The sequence below is a fragment of the Centropristis striata genome, chromosome 12, assembly GCF_030273125.1.
Source record: "Centropristis striata isolate RG_2023a ecotype Rhode Island chromosome 12, C.striata_1.0, whole genome shotgun sequence".
NCBI classification, from domain to species: Eukaryota; Metazoa; Chordata; class Actinopteri; order Perciformes; family Serranidae; genus Centropristis; species Centropristis striata.
The window spans coordinates 28,354,951-28,370,906 of NC_081528.1; the positions used below are offsets into that span (position 1 = coordinate 28,354,951).

At 38.7% G+C, this 15,956-nt stretch overlaps 2 protein-coding genes across 3 annotated transcripts; both read left to right on the forward strand.

The window, feature by feature from the left end:
- Window positions 1-1,834: 1,834 nt before the first annotated feature.
- Window positions 1,835-11,845, forward strand: tcirg1b (T cell immune regulator 1, ATPase H+ transporting V0 subunit a3b). 2 transcript variants are annotated; one of them, XM_059345858.1, is made up of 21 exons: window positions 1,835-1,979; window positions 3,258-3,380; window positions 3,763-3,841; window positions 3,945-4,093; window positions 4,216-4,311; window positions 4,642-4,703; window positions 4,793-4,919; window positions 5,046-5,128; window positions 5,222-5,315; window positions 5,509-5,721; window positions 5,813-5,963; window positions 6,080-6,219; window positions 7,968-8,125; window positions 8,215-8,305; window positions 8,403-8,521; window positions 8,640-8,853; window positions 9,596-9,706; window positions 9,791-9,880; window positions 9,960-10,080; window positions 10,255-10,426; window positions 10,969-11,845. In XM_059345858.1, exons 2-21 carry the CDS (start codon window positions 3,264-3,266, stop codon window positions 11,060-11,062), a joined length of 2,481 nt encoding a protein of 826 aa, XP_059201841.1. In that variant the 5' UTR covers window positions 1,835-1,979; window positions 3,258-3,263; the 3' UTR covers window positions 11,063-11,845. The 2 variants fall into 2 exon arrangements, with proteins under 2 accessions (XP_059201841.1, XP_059201842.1); XM_059345859.1 differs by having other exon boundaries at window positions 1,881-1,979; window positions 3,262-3,380.
- A 1,755-nt stretch (window positions 11,846-13,600) lies between these two features.
- On the forward strand, window positions 13,601-15,915 carry mrpl18 (mitochondrial ribosomal protein L18). The gene is made up of 4 exons (XM_059345861.1): window positions 13,601-13,922; window positions 14,007-14,175; window positions 15,336-15,570; window positions 15,656-15,915. The coding sequence occupies exons 1-4, from the start codon at window positions 13,847-13,849 to the stop codon at window positions 15,731-15,733; spliced, it is 558 nt and encodes a 185-aa protein (XP_059201844.1). The 5' UTR covers window positions 13,601-13,846; the 3' UTR covers window positions 15,734-15,915.
- Window positions 15,916-15,956: the final 41 nt, after the last annotated feature.

Below are 15,956 nucleotides of genomic sequence, written 5' to 3' on the forward strand. Positions count from 1 at the left end.
CTGCATTTCAATTTTGGTATGATCTTTGCGTAAATCTAGCATTACATCAAGATTTATTTCAACATTAATCTCAAATTTCCTTTTTTAATCTATTGTATAAAGATAAAATGGGTAATACCCTCATATCTAAAAAACAAAACAAAACACCTATATTAGTATTTAGTAATAGTAGCACATATTTGACCTGTTTTCTCACACTATAGAACGGGTAGATAATTTATACCAAATTATATTTCTTTTCTATTTCTTTACATTTTAATTTCCATTGACTGTTGGTGTGAGCTCAAAGTAATTCTATTCAATTATAAAAATGTGTTTCTTATTTAGGGCATTACATTTTAGTCAACTAAAATGTGCACAATAGCTTAAAGTCTGCGGCTCGGCATCTTAACCTCCAAATTTTACATTAAGTCTAGTTTTGAGTTTCCCTTCAATTCCAAATCTCCTGAGATATTTCTTCGGTGTCCAGCCTCTCATTTGCACTTGGGTCCTGGCTGCATTTTCACAAAATCAAAAATCATACTAATAAATGCTCATTATGACATTTAGACTCAGTAGGCTGTTTCATCTTCATTGTAAGGCTCAAAATAAGGTTTGCAGCTCCATTACGATATGTTTCTCTCCTTTTTTGGCCAACAATGGCTCTTTAGTTAGTAAAGGATATCGACCCCTGGTATAGAACAAGGTAACAGCTAAATAAAGGAACAGTAACACAACTTTGTATTTAATATTTTTGTTAGCATTCTCTTTCGACATTTTGTTTTATCACTGATGGTTTTCCACACAATGATCTTCCAAATTAAATAAAGGTGGATCTACAGCAGCAGTTTCATAGAGGGGTGTATTATTAAGCCATTTTCCATGGTTTTCTTGATAATAACCAAAATCATTATCAAGAAAACCATGGAAAATGGTTAGATATCAGCTCTCAAACTCTTATGAGCTATTTTTGTTATATGTGTCCAAGCAAATGTACTTTTAGTTGTACCAGGCATTAAATGAACAAGAAAACAAGGGTGGTCTAATATTTTTTTCCATGACTGTAGAGGGACATACTTTTCAGAGGCCAGCATTTTCATATTAAACATATTTTTTTTAATTGGTCTTTTGTAATATTCTATTTTTTTTCTGAGACACTGAATTTAGGTCTTCATTAAAAGTAAGCCATAATAATTATAATTAGAAGAAATCAAATAAATTAAGATATGAAATGTTTCATTCTGTGTGTTATGGATCTATATAATGTGTTATTTCCACGTTTTGAATTGAATTACTGACATAAATAAACTTTTCTATGATACTCTAATTTATTGAGCACCTGTATTACACCTGTATTAGTAGTAGTTAGTGATGATAGGATCACAGATTTTACCTGCTTTCTCACATTGCATAGAACAAAGTAACAGCTAGATAAAGGGACAGTGACACAACTTTGTAATTAATATTTTTGTTACCACTCTCTTTCGACAGTGTGTTTCACCACTATAGGTTTTCCACACAATGATCTTCCAAAATAAATGCAAAAGCTGGATCTACAGCAGCAGTTTCAAGAGGAGTGTATTTCCAGTCACAAATCTTAATGAGAGTCATGCCTCCTCTGTCATTATGATGTCATCATTAACCTCATCACACATCTTATTATTTATAACCAAGCGTGATTCAATAATGTTTAACATTAAGCAAACGTTTTGACGTTAAACTCTACTCATCTCTACTCTAATCCGACCTTTAACGTTTAAATGTTATTTATTTACCGCCATTTAAGTGGATCTCGACCCCTCGTGGCCAAATGAGAGACGAACGCCAGGCGTCACGTGAGGCCGGAGTAACGTGACTTTGTCAAACGGGAAGTGTGTGAGACTGAGCCGAGAACTTCTCATAAACACGCTTGGTTTGTCCCGGTTCACAGTCACCGGAGTGTCCGTCGGTACGGGGCTGGACAGCGGGTCGGAGTCCAGCGGGATTTAGGATTCAGACAGGTGAGAAAACAATCTCATATTCAGCTTAGTTCTGCGGTCACATAAAGCTGTTATCTATCTCTATTCACCGTGTATGAGCCGCTATTGTCATGAAATAAATCAAAACCTTGTGCTACTTTTCTTTTTCTGAACGGAATTCCCCAAATTAATCGACACAATACTTCCTTGAACGTTTTAATGATCCACTTTTAAATGTGCCTGCCATTCTTTCAGACCTGTTTTCTTGTCATGTGGTGCCACTAAAAGCGAAACTTATTGCTCTATTTCTGATGATGAAGGAAAAAACTATGTAGACACAGTCATACCGACAGTATAGTGCTGAAGCTGCTTATTCGTTGAAGTAAACGTTTTCCCTTTTTATACTTGCATGTATGTCTTTGTAGTTAGTCATTTTCCCTCCAGTGTTGATTTAGATAATGTTTATTAATGTCATAACTTAATTGTCAGTTAATGGGTACACCTAGCTAAAACAGTCTGACAAAACTGCGATGCAAAACAGCCCACCTTTTATGAAGGAAACTAAACTGTAATTATTCGAGGTGTTAAGTAGAGCTGCAGCGATTGGACAGAAAAAAATAATGCAGTCAAAAACTTTTTTGATAATTCATGTTTGTTCAAGTAATTTTTCACGCAAACATGGCTGAAAATGCTGTTTTCAGTCCCTCAAAAATAGACATTTTCTGCCTTTTTATTTTTAAATTTCATATTAAACTAAAAACAACCTTTAAAGACCTCACTTTGGACTTGGAGAAACTGTTAAATATTAATTTTATTGTTTCTTTTTTTTACATTTGAAAGACCAAATGATTAATCAAGAAAATATTGACAAATTGATGGATCATGTTAGTAATCATTAGTTGCAGCCCAAGAGTGAGTCTTAACACCGCTCTGAAACCGTTTCATAGACTGGCAACTTACTGTATACTTTTTATGTGTACTAATTGCTTTTTTTGTGTTCTTAAGAGGGGTTTAACTGAACAATGGTAAGCTTGTAATATTGGCAGAAACATGCCTGTGCAATAATGGAAACCACGTCCAATCATCACAGTCAGGAGATCTTGATGCTTCCCTTTTCTTCAGTTTCCACTCATTAGCTTCTGCATTGTCACAAGAGAGGCTTTTATTGTCCTAACCGTGAAAAATGTCCTCTGTGAACTTTTTCTTAACTGTTTACTGTCTGTCTCTGTTTCAGTCTCTCATTTCACTATAAACTACAGTACTTTGGCTGTTTTGCAGATTTTCCAGGTAATGTATTAATGTGGACTTGTTTCCACGCAGGCAGTCATGGGCTCCATGTTTCGCAGTGAGGAGATTTGCCTGGTGCAGCTCTTCCTTCAGTCTGGCTCGGCCTACAATTGTGTCAGTGAGCTGGGAGAACTGGGCCTGGTTGAATTCAGAGATGTGAGTAACTTAAACTTGTGGTTCATGATCTTGTGGTGAAAAGCTCCAATACAAATGTCTCCTAAACTAGACCGCTACAGTTTGGGCCAGGATACTTATCCATGTGCAACTATTTTTTGCCTCCTGTTATGCCTAAAATGCTTGCATGTTGGCTCATATTATAAGCCCTTGATCATTACTCTCATTCTCAGAACACAGTAATTGATCTATTTAAAACTGAATGTGATTTTCTTATGAATGCACTTTGGAATCTGCAGCATTTCTAAATCTGAATCTGAGTTCAGATCAGATGGTGAATGGTGGATGGTTACTTTGAGTCACAGCAAATTATTGTCATCTGATGAACATGAGTAACCCTCCTCCTCTCTCTTCCGCGTTTCAGTTAAATCCCAATGTGAACGCCTTTCAGAGGAAGTTTGTCGGCGAGGTCAGGCGATGCGAGGAACTTGAAAAAACTTTAAGTTAGTATTGACTCATTGCTCCCCACCTCTATTTACATCCTTTTTCTTTATTTACTGGTTATGTTTTGATTCTCCTTCCTCACCTTCTTTCCCTGCCCCTCAGCCTTCCTGGAGCAGGAGATCAGTCGCTCCCTGTCTCCACCCATGAAGTGTCCCCTCCCTCCACCGTGCCCGACACCTTTGGCCCCTCAGCCACGTGAACTCATCACCATAGAGGAGGAGAGCGAGAGGCTGGCCAGAGAGCTCAAAGAGGTGAGCGCCTAAAACAAGGCTGATAAGATGATGGGATGATGAATCAAAGAAAAGCCTCAGTCATCTCATTATACCCCCAATCAAAAGAGGCTGAACTTTGGCCTGACTGTGTGTCTCTCCAGGTGTCCAGGAACAGAGACAGCCTCCGGGCTCAGCTGATCCAGCTCTGTCAGTACCGAGGAGTCCTGACCAGGACGCACTCTCTCACAGCCTCACAGGTGGGAGAAATATACATTTCTGCAACAATTCCTGCATAATTTTTTTTTACCTTTCTTTAATATATTGTGCTGGAGCAAACTATGAAAGCCCATTTCTGCCATTAAAAGAAAAAGATGAGATGAAAAACTGAGCCTTGTGAAGAAAAATAAAAGATTCTGTTAATTTATTGGAATCCTAAAATTAGTATTTCAAGTAATCAAGTCATTTTTTGAGCAAGCTTCTGATTTGGAGATACAAAATCATTATTTTGACATACTTTGTCATTATTTTCAAAGAGTTTCCCAATATAATAACTCGCATTGACAGATATAAGATTATTCATCTTACAGGCGCCACCACCGGTACTGGAAAGCCAAGGCCTGTTTGATAACCGCCAAGATGTCCACCTCAGGTAGATCTCATCTCATAAAACATCCTTTAACTGTTTAATGTTTTTTATCTATATAAAACACATTTACCACTGTGTCTCCTCTCTCTCAGTTTTGTGGCAGGAGTGGTCCATCCTTGGAAAGTCCCCTCGTTTGAACGGTTGTTATGGCGGGCATGTCGTGGTTATATTATTGTGGATTTCAGAGAAATGGAGGATCGACTCGAGCATCCAGACACGGTGGGAACTGAGAGACAGAAAGACAGGATTATGGTCCAGAGATAGAAATCAAAGTCTCTGATGATTTGTCACAGCTAATCAGTTTTCTTATGGGCTTTTTATCACAGCTGATTTCTTCATTTGCAGGGTGAAATGGTGCAATGGACAGTGTTCCTCATCTCATACTGGGGAGATCAGATCGGACAGAAAGTCAAGAAGATATGTGATTGGTGGGTTAACCTGTGCATCAGTTTTATTATTTTTTTCACTGTAGATCTCTGTACTACAATGTCTGTTGAACCTTTTGATTTCCCTCCTCACAGCTTCCGCACACAGACATTTGCATATCCTGAGAGCACTACTGAGAGAGAGGAGATACTTCAGGGACTTCAAGGCAGAATTGAAGATATCAAATCAGTGAGTGTAGTGCATGTTTACAAAAGCACAGAGCACTATTTGTTGAACACCGATTCAATCACCAGCATTTGCCCTCTCTTTCCTAATGCCCGCAGCACAGTTGAAGACACTAGAAAGCACAAAAATAGCAGTAATGTGGGTTAATTTTATCTGCTCAGTACCTCTAAAACCCTTTCACTTCCCTTTGCTTCAGGTGTTGTCACAGACCGAGTCCTTCCTGCAGCAGCTGCTGATGCGGGCGGTGGCTGTGTTGCCACAGTGGAAAGTTCGTGTGCAGAAGTGTAAGGCGGTACAGATGGTTTTGAATCTCTGCAGCCCTTCCGTCACAGACAAATGTCTGATTGCTGAGGCTTGGTGTCCTGTCGCCAAGCTGCCTGAGCTGCAGAGCGCTCTGAGAGAGGGAGGGGTAAGACAAACAGAGTCTAGATGATGAGGCTTGAAATAAGTAAACATCAAACTATTTTCAACTTTTTCCCAACCCTCTTCTCCATCCTCAGAGGAAGAGTGGCAGTGGTGTCGACTCTTTCTACAACCGCCTGCCTTCTTCTACTCCTCCACCCACACTGTTTCCCATCAACTCCTTCACAGCTGGTTTCCAGAACATCGTTGATGCTTATGGAGTGGCCAGCTACCGTGAAGTGAATCCAGGTATGTCTGCAGAGCATGTAGAAAGGTTTCTCCATTAATGCCTTAAGATCAGATGTTCAAAGTGGAATCCAGTGTTTGCTCAAACTCGTATGTCTTTTCTTTCATTGCCTCTGCAGCGGTTTACACCATAATTACATTCCCCTTCCTGTTTGCTGTGATGTTTGGGGATGTGGGTCACGGTTTACTGATGACTCTGGCTGCCCTTTGGATGGTCCTGGAGGAGAAGGACCCCAAACTCAGGAACAACAAAAATGAGGTAATTAAGAGGATATTCACGCGGGGTGCGCCACCTCCAAACACACTTAAGACACCTTAAGACTTGAGTGACAAGCCAGTGAGTACAAATCCCTTAGCTAAACCCTACTTACTGTGAAAAATTCACTCTCAAGACTAGTTCCTGAAAATATGGAACCCATTTCTGGACCGCATCAACAACCAAAATTGTCCGAGAACGAATCACATACAGCAAATGTCAGCTGATAAAATTTATATTAGGGCCGGGACTCGATTAAAAAAATTAATCCAATTAATTAGAGCCTTTGTAATTAATTAATTGAAATGAATCGCATTTTAATCGCATATAAATATTTGACCTGAGAACAGTGAGAAGTAATTTTTTTTTTAAGTATACCGTTAAATAATGACTGAATACATAAGCTTAAGCAACAAAAATATTGTTTATTTTTGTTCAAGTCCAACAGACCAGTGCAATTTTTGCCATTAAGTGTAGCAATAGCATATTTAGAAATATAGTACATTTCAGAAATTCAGGTAGCCTATAGGTGGGTAGACCTTCTGTAAACTATATGTAAACTATGCTATATGTTTTGCATTGAGGTGGCATAGCTTGCACACAACCGTGCTCTTATCCACGCTTCCATCCGTTCGTTTTTTGTAACAAAATGTCCCATCATCCACGGGGCCAACCAAAGCGTCTCATCAGCTTCTTCCTTCATGTTCACTGTGGTTTGTTGTTGTCTGAACTCATGAACGCTAGTTGGTGCTCCAGTATAATCGGTCCGCCTGAAACTCATCCAGTGAGAAACGTTCTGCGGTGGAAAATAAGTGCGATTAAAATGCGTCCATTTTTTCAATGCGTTAATTTTTGTGTAATTAATTAATCTTAATTAACGCGTTAAAGGCCCGGCCCTCGTTTATATATTTGCATAATCTGTTGTCAGATGTTTCCTGATAAACCTGCTGCTCTGTGCTGTACTGCTGCTTATATTTCTTGTATCATCTATTTAGTCATGAAGATATAGGGTGGGGTAGTTGACATGGAGAGTGTTTTAAATATGAAAATGTCTTGTTACCTTCATGTTATGAAAAATTGTTGGACACATTTATCAATTCAAGAATCAGGATAACAATATTTAAGAACTAGAGCAACTAAGTGATTGCCTAAATTAATCCATGTTTAAGGGAGTTAGTTGGTTATGTATGTAACTATAAGATACCAAAAGCACAGACCGAGAAGGAGACAACTTTTAAGACATAACATTGCAAACAGAGAATGTTGTCTCCATCAGTTTAAACATAAAATATTCACTCTTTGTGCAGTCTGTAATTTAATACAAGTTACAAAAGATTGGCAAATTATCACATTCTGCTAAATATTTACATGTTAGGTTTTTTTGGAATTGAGGTTTTACATGAAGTATACATGTTTCAGTTTTGTTTTATAAAAAATGCCGTAAATATATTTCATAGTCTGAAAATAGCGCCATAAAAGGGTCAGAGCAGCACGAAATTGATACTTTGTAACTCAGTGATATTCAGCTGTATTAGAACTGTAGAATAAACTGGACAGGATTGATCGTAAAGAGCTGTATTAGAATTACAATTTTTAAGAACGAGAGTAACAAATGTGTTTTTACTGAGTCTGTATATTATGGAGTGATGAACATGTGAAATATGTCTGTGAATTGGAAGAGCTGAAACATGTTTGTGATCTTGCATATTAAATACAGAAATTAAACCGTAATCTGTCCCTGTGTGTTTCAGATCTGGACCATGATGTTTGGAGGACGGTATCTGATTCTGCTGATGGGGCTGTTCTCGGTCTACACGGGGGCCATTTACAACGAGTGCTTCAGCAGAGGCCTCAACACCTTCGACTCGGCCTGGCACGTCGGCCCGATGTTTGAGAACAACATATGGAAGTGAGAACATTTCATACCTTTTGTTTTCTCTGATCTTCACACAAGCTTTTAATCATCAATCTCACCTGATTGTATGATATTTCTTTCAGTGCATCAGTCCTGGCAGGGAACCAGTACTTGACGATGGATCCGAATACGACGGGTGTTTTCACCTCCCCGTATCCGTTTGGTATTGACCCGGTACGTCTTTCACGCTCATAAACCCAACTCAGTTTTGTCTAATGCTGTCATCTTATCACTGCATCCATCCTCACGCTCTATTCTGTGTCGTTATCAGGTCTGGGGTCTGGCCAACAACAAACTAACTTTCCTCAACTCCTACAAGATGAAGATGTCCGTCATCATCGGTGTCATTCATATGACTTTTGGAGTCTGCTTGTCATTCTTTAACTACTGGTCAGTAATCATGCGATGTGTAGAGACCTCCCTTCTTGTTATTGTTACATTTATCTGACGTCCCTTCACATGGCCTCGTTTCCCTTCTTTCCCTCGTCACTGTTGGTGTTTTCTCCAGGCACTTTGGTCAGATGAGCAGTGTGTTCTTCGTGCTGATCCCTGAGCTGTTCTTCATGCTGTGTCTGTTTGGCTACCTGGTGTTCATGGTGATCTTCAAGTGGATCGCCTACACCCCAGACAAGTCCAGAATCGCTCCCAGTATACTTATCCACTTCATAGACATGTTCCTCTTCTCAGACAACCCTGACAACCCAAAGCTCTACGAAGGACAGGTGTGTGGTTTGTTCATTTTCTTAAAAGGAACATATCAGTGTTTCAATTCATGCTCTAAAATTTGTCCAACAGCCTTTATGTTTTTATATTAATGAATGCATATTCCCACGTTATGGAAAATCATCTGGTTTATTTAATTTTGTAATTTCAGTATGAAAATCACCTTAGAGATGCCTTTTACCAATTATAGATGCCTTTTTCAGATTGTTCCTGGATTCTGTAGAGGAACTTTTTCTTTTGAATACTTCCCAAAATTTGATGTTTAAGCAACATAAGAGCTAGTCGGCAGCTTTGGGTTTTGTTTTATAACAATTTAGCTTGTGAATGCATTGCTGTTACACTATCGCAAGCCATTTCAACATTTAATATGTAGACTGGATATATAGTGCAGATATCTGTAATTTCATTAATCTTGGTCAAAGGAAGCCCAGTACACATTAATTGCAGTTAAGTGATGTTATTGGTTCTAGGAGTTTGAATTGTTCATTGTGAGTTTGACAAAAGGTCAATGAAATATATTAATCTTGAGTTAGTATCGAGTCATTTTCATACTGCACTAATATAAACTAAAACCAGTGAATACCTGGGAGGCAGAAATAAGGTGTAAATAGGGTTTGCAGAGGTTAAAGTGCATGCTTTTTGTGATAAATACATGCAGAAACACAGGTGGTTTACTCCAAGATGATGTGCTAAAGTGAGCTCAAAAGTGTGACAGCCGGTCCTGTAACTCTGTATGTGCAGGCTGTGGTGCAGAAGATCCTGGTGGTGCTGGCGCTGTGTTCTGTCCCGGTCCTGCTGCTCGGGAAGCCCATGCATGAATACATCACATTCAAAAGAAGACGACGTCAAGTGGTGAGTCTGTGTTTCACTGAACTTTAACCCTTTTATTTTAGAGTTGGATGTATTTTCTGACAGATTTCTGGCTCTCTGTAACAGCAGGAGGATGACAGACGTCCTCTCATGGCCGATGAAGGCTCCATCAACACTCGTCAGGGGGAGGTGGAGGGAGGAGGCGCTGAAGAAGAGGTAAGAGAGAAGCTGGGATAAGTTTATGCCCAAACCAGATTAAATCCAGTCAGAAATGTTTAATCAGTACTGTTTGCAGGAGTTTGATGCTGCAGACGTGTTCATGCATCAGGCCATCCACACCATAGAGTACTGCCTGGGCTGCATCTCCAACACCGCCTCTTACCTCCGACTCTGGGCTCTCAGCTTGGCACACGCACGTAGGTGACACACACACAATACACACCTTCATACTCACATGATGCACACGCACAAACCGACTTCCTCTTTAAAAACAAACACACTCATACTGTTCTTTTTCCAGCCAGTTATTCATTCACACATGATGGATGCTTTTCTGGTGGCTGTCTGATGAGTTATTTGTGTCTCCACAGAGCTGTCGGAGGTGCTGTGGGTGATGGTGATGCGTATTGCCCTGAAGTGGCAGGGCTATGTGGGATCTGTAGTCCTCTTTGTGGTTTTTGCCTTCTTTGCTATGTTAACCATCTCCATCCTGCTGGTTATGGAGGGACTCTCAGCTTTCCTGCACGCACTCCGTCTGCACTGGTAAGAATGGGAGGGAGGAGAATAAAAATAAATAAAAAGAGACTAAAAAGTACTAATAAGACTATCTGCACTGAGTTAAAAATGTGATTGTCTTAGTTAGTCCATGTTTAAGGGGGTTAGTTGGTTATTTATGTTACTATAAGATGCCAAAAGCACAAACATCAATCACAGAAGGAGACAACTTTTAAGACATTACATTGCAAACAGAGAACTTTGTCTCAATCAGTTTAAACATAAATATTTACTCTTTCAAATGATCATATTCTGTTAGATATTAACATGTAAGGCTTTTTTTGGAATTGAGGTATATATGTTTCAGTTTTGTATTATAAACTATGCCGTAAATATATTTTGTAGTTTAAAACTAGCACAATAGAAATATAGTAATTCAGTAATATTCAGCTTTATGTCCACTGTAGAATAAACTGGACATGATTGGTGGTAAAGAGCTGTAGAGAAATGGGACTGTTTGGACAATAATGTATTCTACCTTGTGGTTTTTATTTTCTGTTGCATGTTGACTTTGCTTCTCTCTCACACAGGGTGGAGTTTCAGAACAAGTTCTACAGCGGATCAGGCTACAAGCTGAGCCCCTTCTCCTTCTCATCTCTTATCAATGCATCAGCTGCTATATGATCTTCCAAACTATTACTTTGCCAGACGGTTACGTTAACTTATGTATATTATTGCATACTTGGACTGCAACCACACACATCTGAATGACTTTGTCTCTTGTCTTAATAATGGTATTCTATTGCCCGCAGGCTTTGAAACGGTTTAATTTACTTGCACAATGATTACAAAGCAAAGACTGTTATTTTTGCATCAGTAGAATGAGTCCCTAAATAATGAATTACAATTGCATTATATGAAATGAAAAAATATACTTTTGTATCCCCTTGCTAATTTTTTTCCCATTATCAGTGTTACATTCTGCTTTCTAATTACTCTTACAGTAGCTCAGAAAATAGTAATTTACTTTTCTCTTTATAAACATGTATCATAGACATCCATTATGAAAAGGGAAAGCACACCAATGAATGACTCTGTTCTATAGTTGAAGGGAATGTATGATTGTTGAATTGGTGTATTAATAAGCCAGCCCTGTAGAATTGTTCAAATTATAACAGGGAATTATCTGAATGATTTTCATGAGCCAAAGACATTTTCCCGTCATTGTCATGTCTTCCAAGCATCAAGCATCTTCCAACACATAACAGGTATTTATTGGTAGTAAAAGTTTTTGCAGGTGCCTTACTGGGACTGGATGCTCGGTTATCCATTAGGTCTTTCATATCATGCCACTATTTTGAACAAACCTGTGCTGGGACATTTCTGTCTTCTTTTCTGCCGGTTTGCACTGTAAAAAATGGATCAAATCTGAACTGAAATTAAATATGATTTTCTTGTTTGATCTTATTGTGTTAAATAATTCACTGAACAGGTAATCTTACCTGATGATTAGTCCCACCATTTAATGTGTTAAAGCTGTTTTGTGAATAAATCAGTGATGGAAGGAATATTAACATCACTTACTTGAGTGTGAGTATGAGGAGCAATGTCACAATATAAAAATTGGCTATAATAAGTAAGACATTTAGTATTAAAATTGTACCCAAGTAAAAGTATTAACAGCAGTACCTTTTAAGCAAAGCGGTATCTTTGGTTCATTAATGTATCTGACCTACAGTAGTGCTCAAAATAATAGCAGTCCAATGTGACTAACCAGATCCAGGTTTTTAGTATATTTATTGATATACATGGCAAACAATTTACCAGCTATTTTTTGAACACACCCCTTTCAACTAATTGCCCAATTGCACAGCCAATTGCAGAGCGTGCATATCACAAATGCTGGGTCTTGTTGGTTTTCTGAGAATCTACTGCACCTACTGGTACCTTGTTTGCCATGTAGCAATAAAAAATATACTAAAAACCTGGATTAATCTGGTTAGTCACATTGGACTGCTATTATTTTGAACACTACTGTAAGTGGAGTTCAGTTTAACGACACATTCTACTGTTAGTGGGTTAATATCTAATGATGAATCATATTTGAAAGACAATCACATGTTTTGTCTGTGAACCCACTATGTACTGTTGGTGTCAGATACATGTAGTAGAGTTAAAAGAACATTGTACCTAAAAAAAAGAAAAAAGTGCTGGTTAAATCTTTCAGCCACTGGAAGTTACTCTAGAATAAATACAACAGTAGCACAGTAGTTAAGTATAAAAACTGAGGTACTTTTTTTCTATTCGATGCAACTTTCTACTGTTTTTCTCCCAACTAAATAGTATAACAAAGTAACTACTATATTAAAATATAAACCAACCAATACAGTATTACTTATAATAGTTAAAGCTTCCAAGCTGTATATAAAGTAACTAAAATCAGCTCCAACTTTACAAGCTGCAACTTTCAAGTGATATACCAATAAATATAATCCAATAACAAAATATATATGACTCAAAAAAGGACTATTCTGCATAATGAGTTTTACTTTTGGTATTTTACCTCTATATTTTGACATGGAGAGATTGTATAGCCTATCTGAATACTTCTTCCGCCTCTGCACATAGGTACAGAAAAGCACATCTTTTCTTAATTCTGTAAAAAGACCATAGACCTTTACTAACAACAGAGCCATTGTTGACCAGAAAAAAAAAAACAGAAAAAATGTCGGAATGGAGCCACAAACCTTATTTTGGGCCTTAAAATGAAGATAAAATAAGCTACAAAGTAGTACTTAATTAGCCTACCAATATTACTATAGGTCATAATTGAGCATTTATTAATATGAATTTGTCAGAGTGCAGCGAGGACCCGGGTGCAAATGAGAGGCTGGACACCAAAGAAATATCTCTTTTAAGTGGAAACACAAAACAAGACATGAAGCAAAATTTAGAGGTTAAGGCACCAGGCTTGTTGAAAGTTGTTGAAACATTCTTTTAATGCTGTATATAAGCTTCACATTTTTACAATTGCTTTAGGCCTACACAAATGATGAATGAAAATTAAACATGTATGAATGAATTAATAATTTCATTCATTCATTCGTTTCATTTCATATAATGTCTTTGTCACAGCCACAGGGAGCCAGTGCAGATGGCCCGAAGAGCCACTTTCTTATATATATCTATGGCTGGTTGCCTACCCCTGCCATAAACTGATGAAGACACGTAGCGGAACATGTTAGGTGCTGACGTTTGTTTCTGCCAGTGCTGCTTCTGAGGTAGCACCAAGTGAGCCGGATGTTGTGTGAATGTCAAAGATGGCGCTCCACATGTCACGGTGATTTCTTATCAAATAGTCAGTTAGTGTAGGGTTCCGTATCTGTAAGGATATACGGTTTCACTGGATGGTGAAACATTTACTGGGCTTTTATTTCCATTGATGAAGTGAGCGGAGCGGAGGAGGAGATGTCTCTGAGCCGCAGTGTCCGGCTGCTCGGTCAAATCCAACGATGTCGTCCAACTGTGGCTACGAACCAAACAGGTACGTTTAATCTTTATGTGTCATATTCGGTGGACAGCTCAGTTATCAGCTAGTGTCTGTAGACGGTGTTTTGTATATCTGCAGCTCGGGGTGTGAGTCAGGCAGCCTCCCAGCCGGAGCCCAGCGCGAATGAAAACGAAGCCGTGAGCCCGACCTTTGTGAACAGGAACCCGCGGAACCTGGAGCAGATGGCCCTGGCAGTGAAAGAGCGGGGCTGGAAGACCACCTGGCCTCGCCGCGAGTTCTACCACAGGTCTGGGTGAACACGGAGAAAATACTACACACCCTTTGTAGCCACTAAAATCAAAGCAGTCGCTGAGAGGCTAAGCGCTGGGTGTTCGCTGCATTGTCCGACCCGCTGTACTAACAAGATATTCGCTGAGATTTAAAAAAAGGATTTTATTAACAAAGAAAAATCAAATTTTGATAACGTGCTTTAAGTATGAAAAAATGAATCACAGCGATCCAAAGTAATAAACAGCGGTCAACAAAAAACACGGCCTCCCAGTGACCCTCTCTCTTTGTTACCTGCACGCCATGTCAGTGCACAGGTGAAATGACAATGACAGTTTTATATGCAGCGGTGGAAGAAGTATTCAGATCCCTTACTTAAATAAAAGTACTAATACCACACTGCAGAATTACTTATCTACAAGTAAAAGTCCTGCATTCAAAACTTACTAAAAGTACAAAAGTATCAGCATCAAAATGTAAAAAGTAAAAGTACTCTATATGCAGAATGGACCCACTCATTTATTTTTTTTAGATTTATTTGTAAAATTTTAACCTGAAAAGTAACTAAAGCTGTCAGCTAAATGTAGTGGACTAAAAAGTACAATATTTGCCTCAAAATGTAGCGGAGTAGTATAAAGTTACATCAAATGGAAATACTCAAGTAAAGCACCTCAAAATTGTACTTAAGTACAGTACTTGAGTAAATGTACTTGGTTACATTCCACCACTGTTCATATGTGAGAAAGAAATGCTCATGCTGTGTTGTATGAGGCTACAATTTTCTGATAAAGCTGAGAATTTAAAGATTTAACTCACTTTCCTCACGTTTGATACAGAAATTCATGTGAAACATCATGTTATATGTATGTATGTATGTAAAAACAATGTTCATGTTCACACACACTAACAATTACGGTACATACAACTTGTTGTTGGTTTTTTTAACATTCATTTGTCTCAAATGTAGAGAAAATTATCTAAATGTGATTAAGGCTTAATAGTCAAAACATGTAACCACATGTTGACATTTAGCACCATACAGTATTTCTCTTCCCTAGTCTGGATTTAAATCACAACATAAATTCATATTTACCGGCCAGATAATGCTGCGTTTGAATTCCCTAAGTTGTTTCTCCTCATGATTCCTTGTGATGATGACTGGCTTTCTCATCCTGTCAGGTTGGAGATTAATCGCTCCCAGCACCATGTGACGGCACAGGTTTTCTCCAGCAGCTCTCCGGACCCGGTGCTTACCTGTTCGACCAAGGAGTGGGGGATAAAGAAGGAGCTGGCTTCCACAAACTGCGTGGCAGCGTGTCAGGCTGTGGGCGAGGTGCTGGCTCAGCGATGCCATCAGGCGGGCATCACCAGGATGGTATACAGGGACATTCCCTGGACGTACCGCTCCGACGCTGTGAGTACATGCGGCATGAACTGATGAAATGATTTGTGTGACTTCTCACTCATGTTGATCTCTCCCTGACTCTTCCCTTTCACAGGTTCAGGCTTTCAGGTCGGCGATGAAAGAGGGAGGAATCCGACTCAGTGAACCCAGAAGGAAATACATCGATTCCTGAATATAGGTCTCATCTATCACATCTGTTTTGTAAAAATGTCCTCCGTGTCCATTACTCTTTGCTTGTGTGTGAATTATGACTGATGTATTGTACTGATACACTGCAATACAAACAATAAGTAATGACAGTAAGGTTGCTTGTGTTTTTCCTCTTGTGAATAAAATCTTTAAGAATAAAAGCTGTTTTGTTCTGTTTAATCAAGAAACAAAGCGTTTGGTTTGAG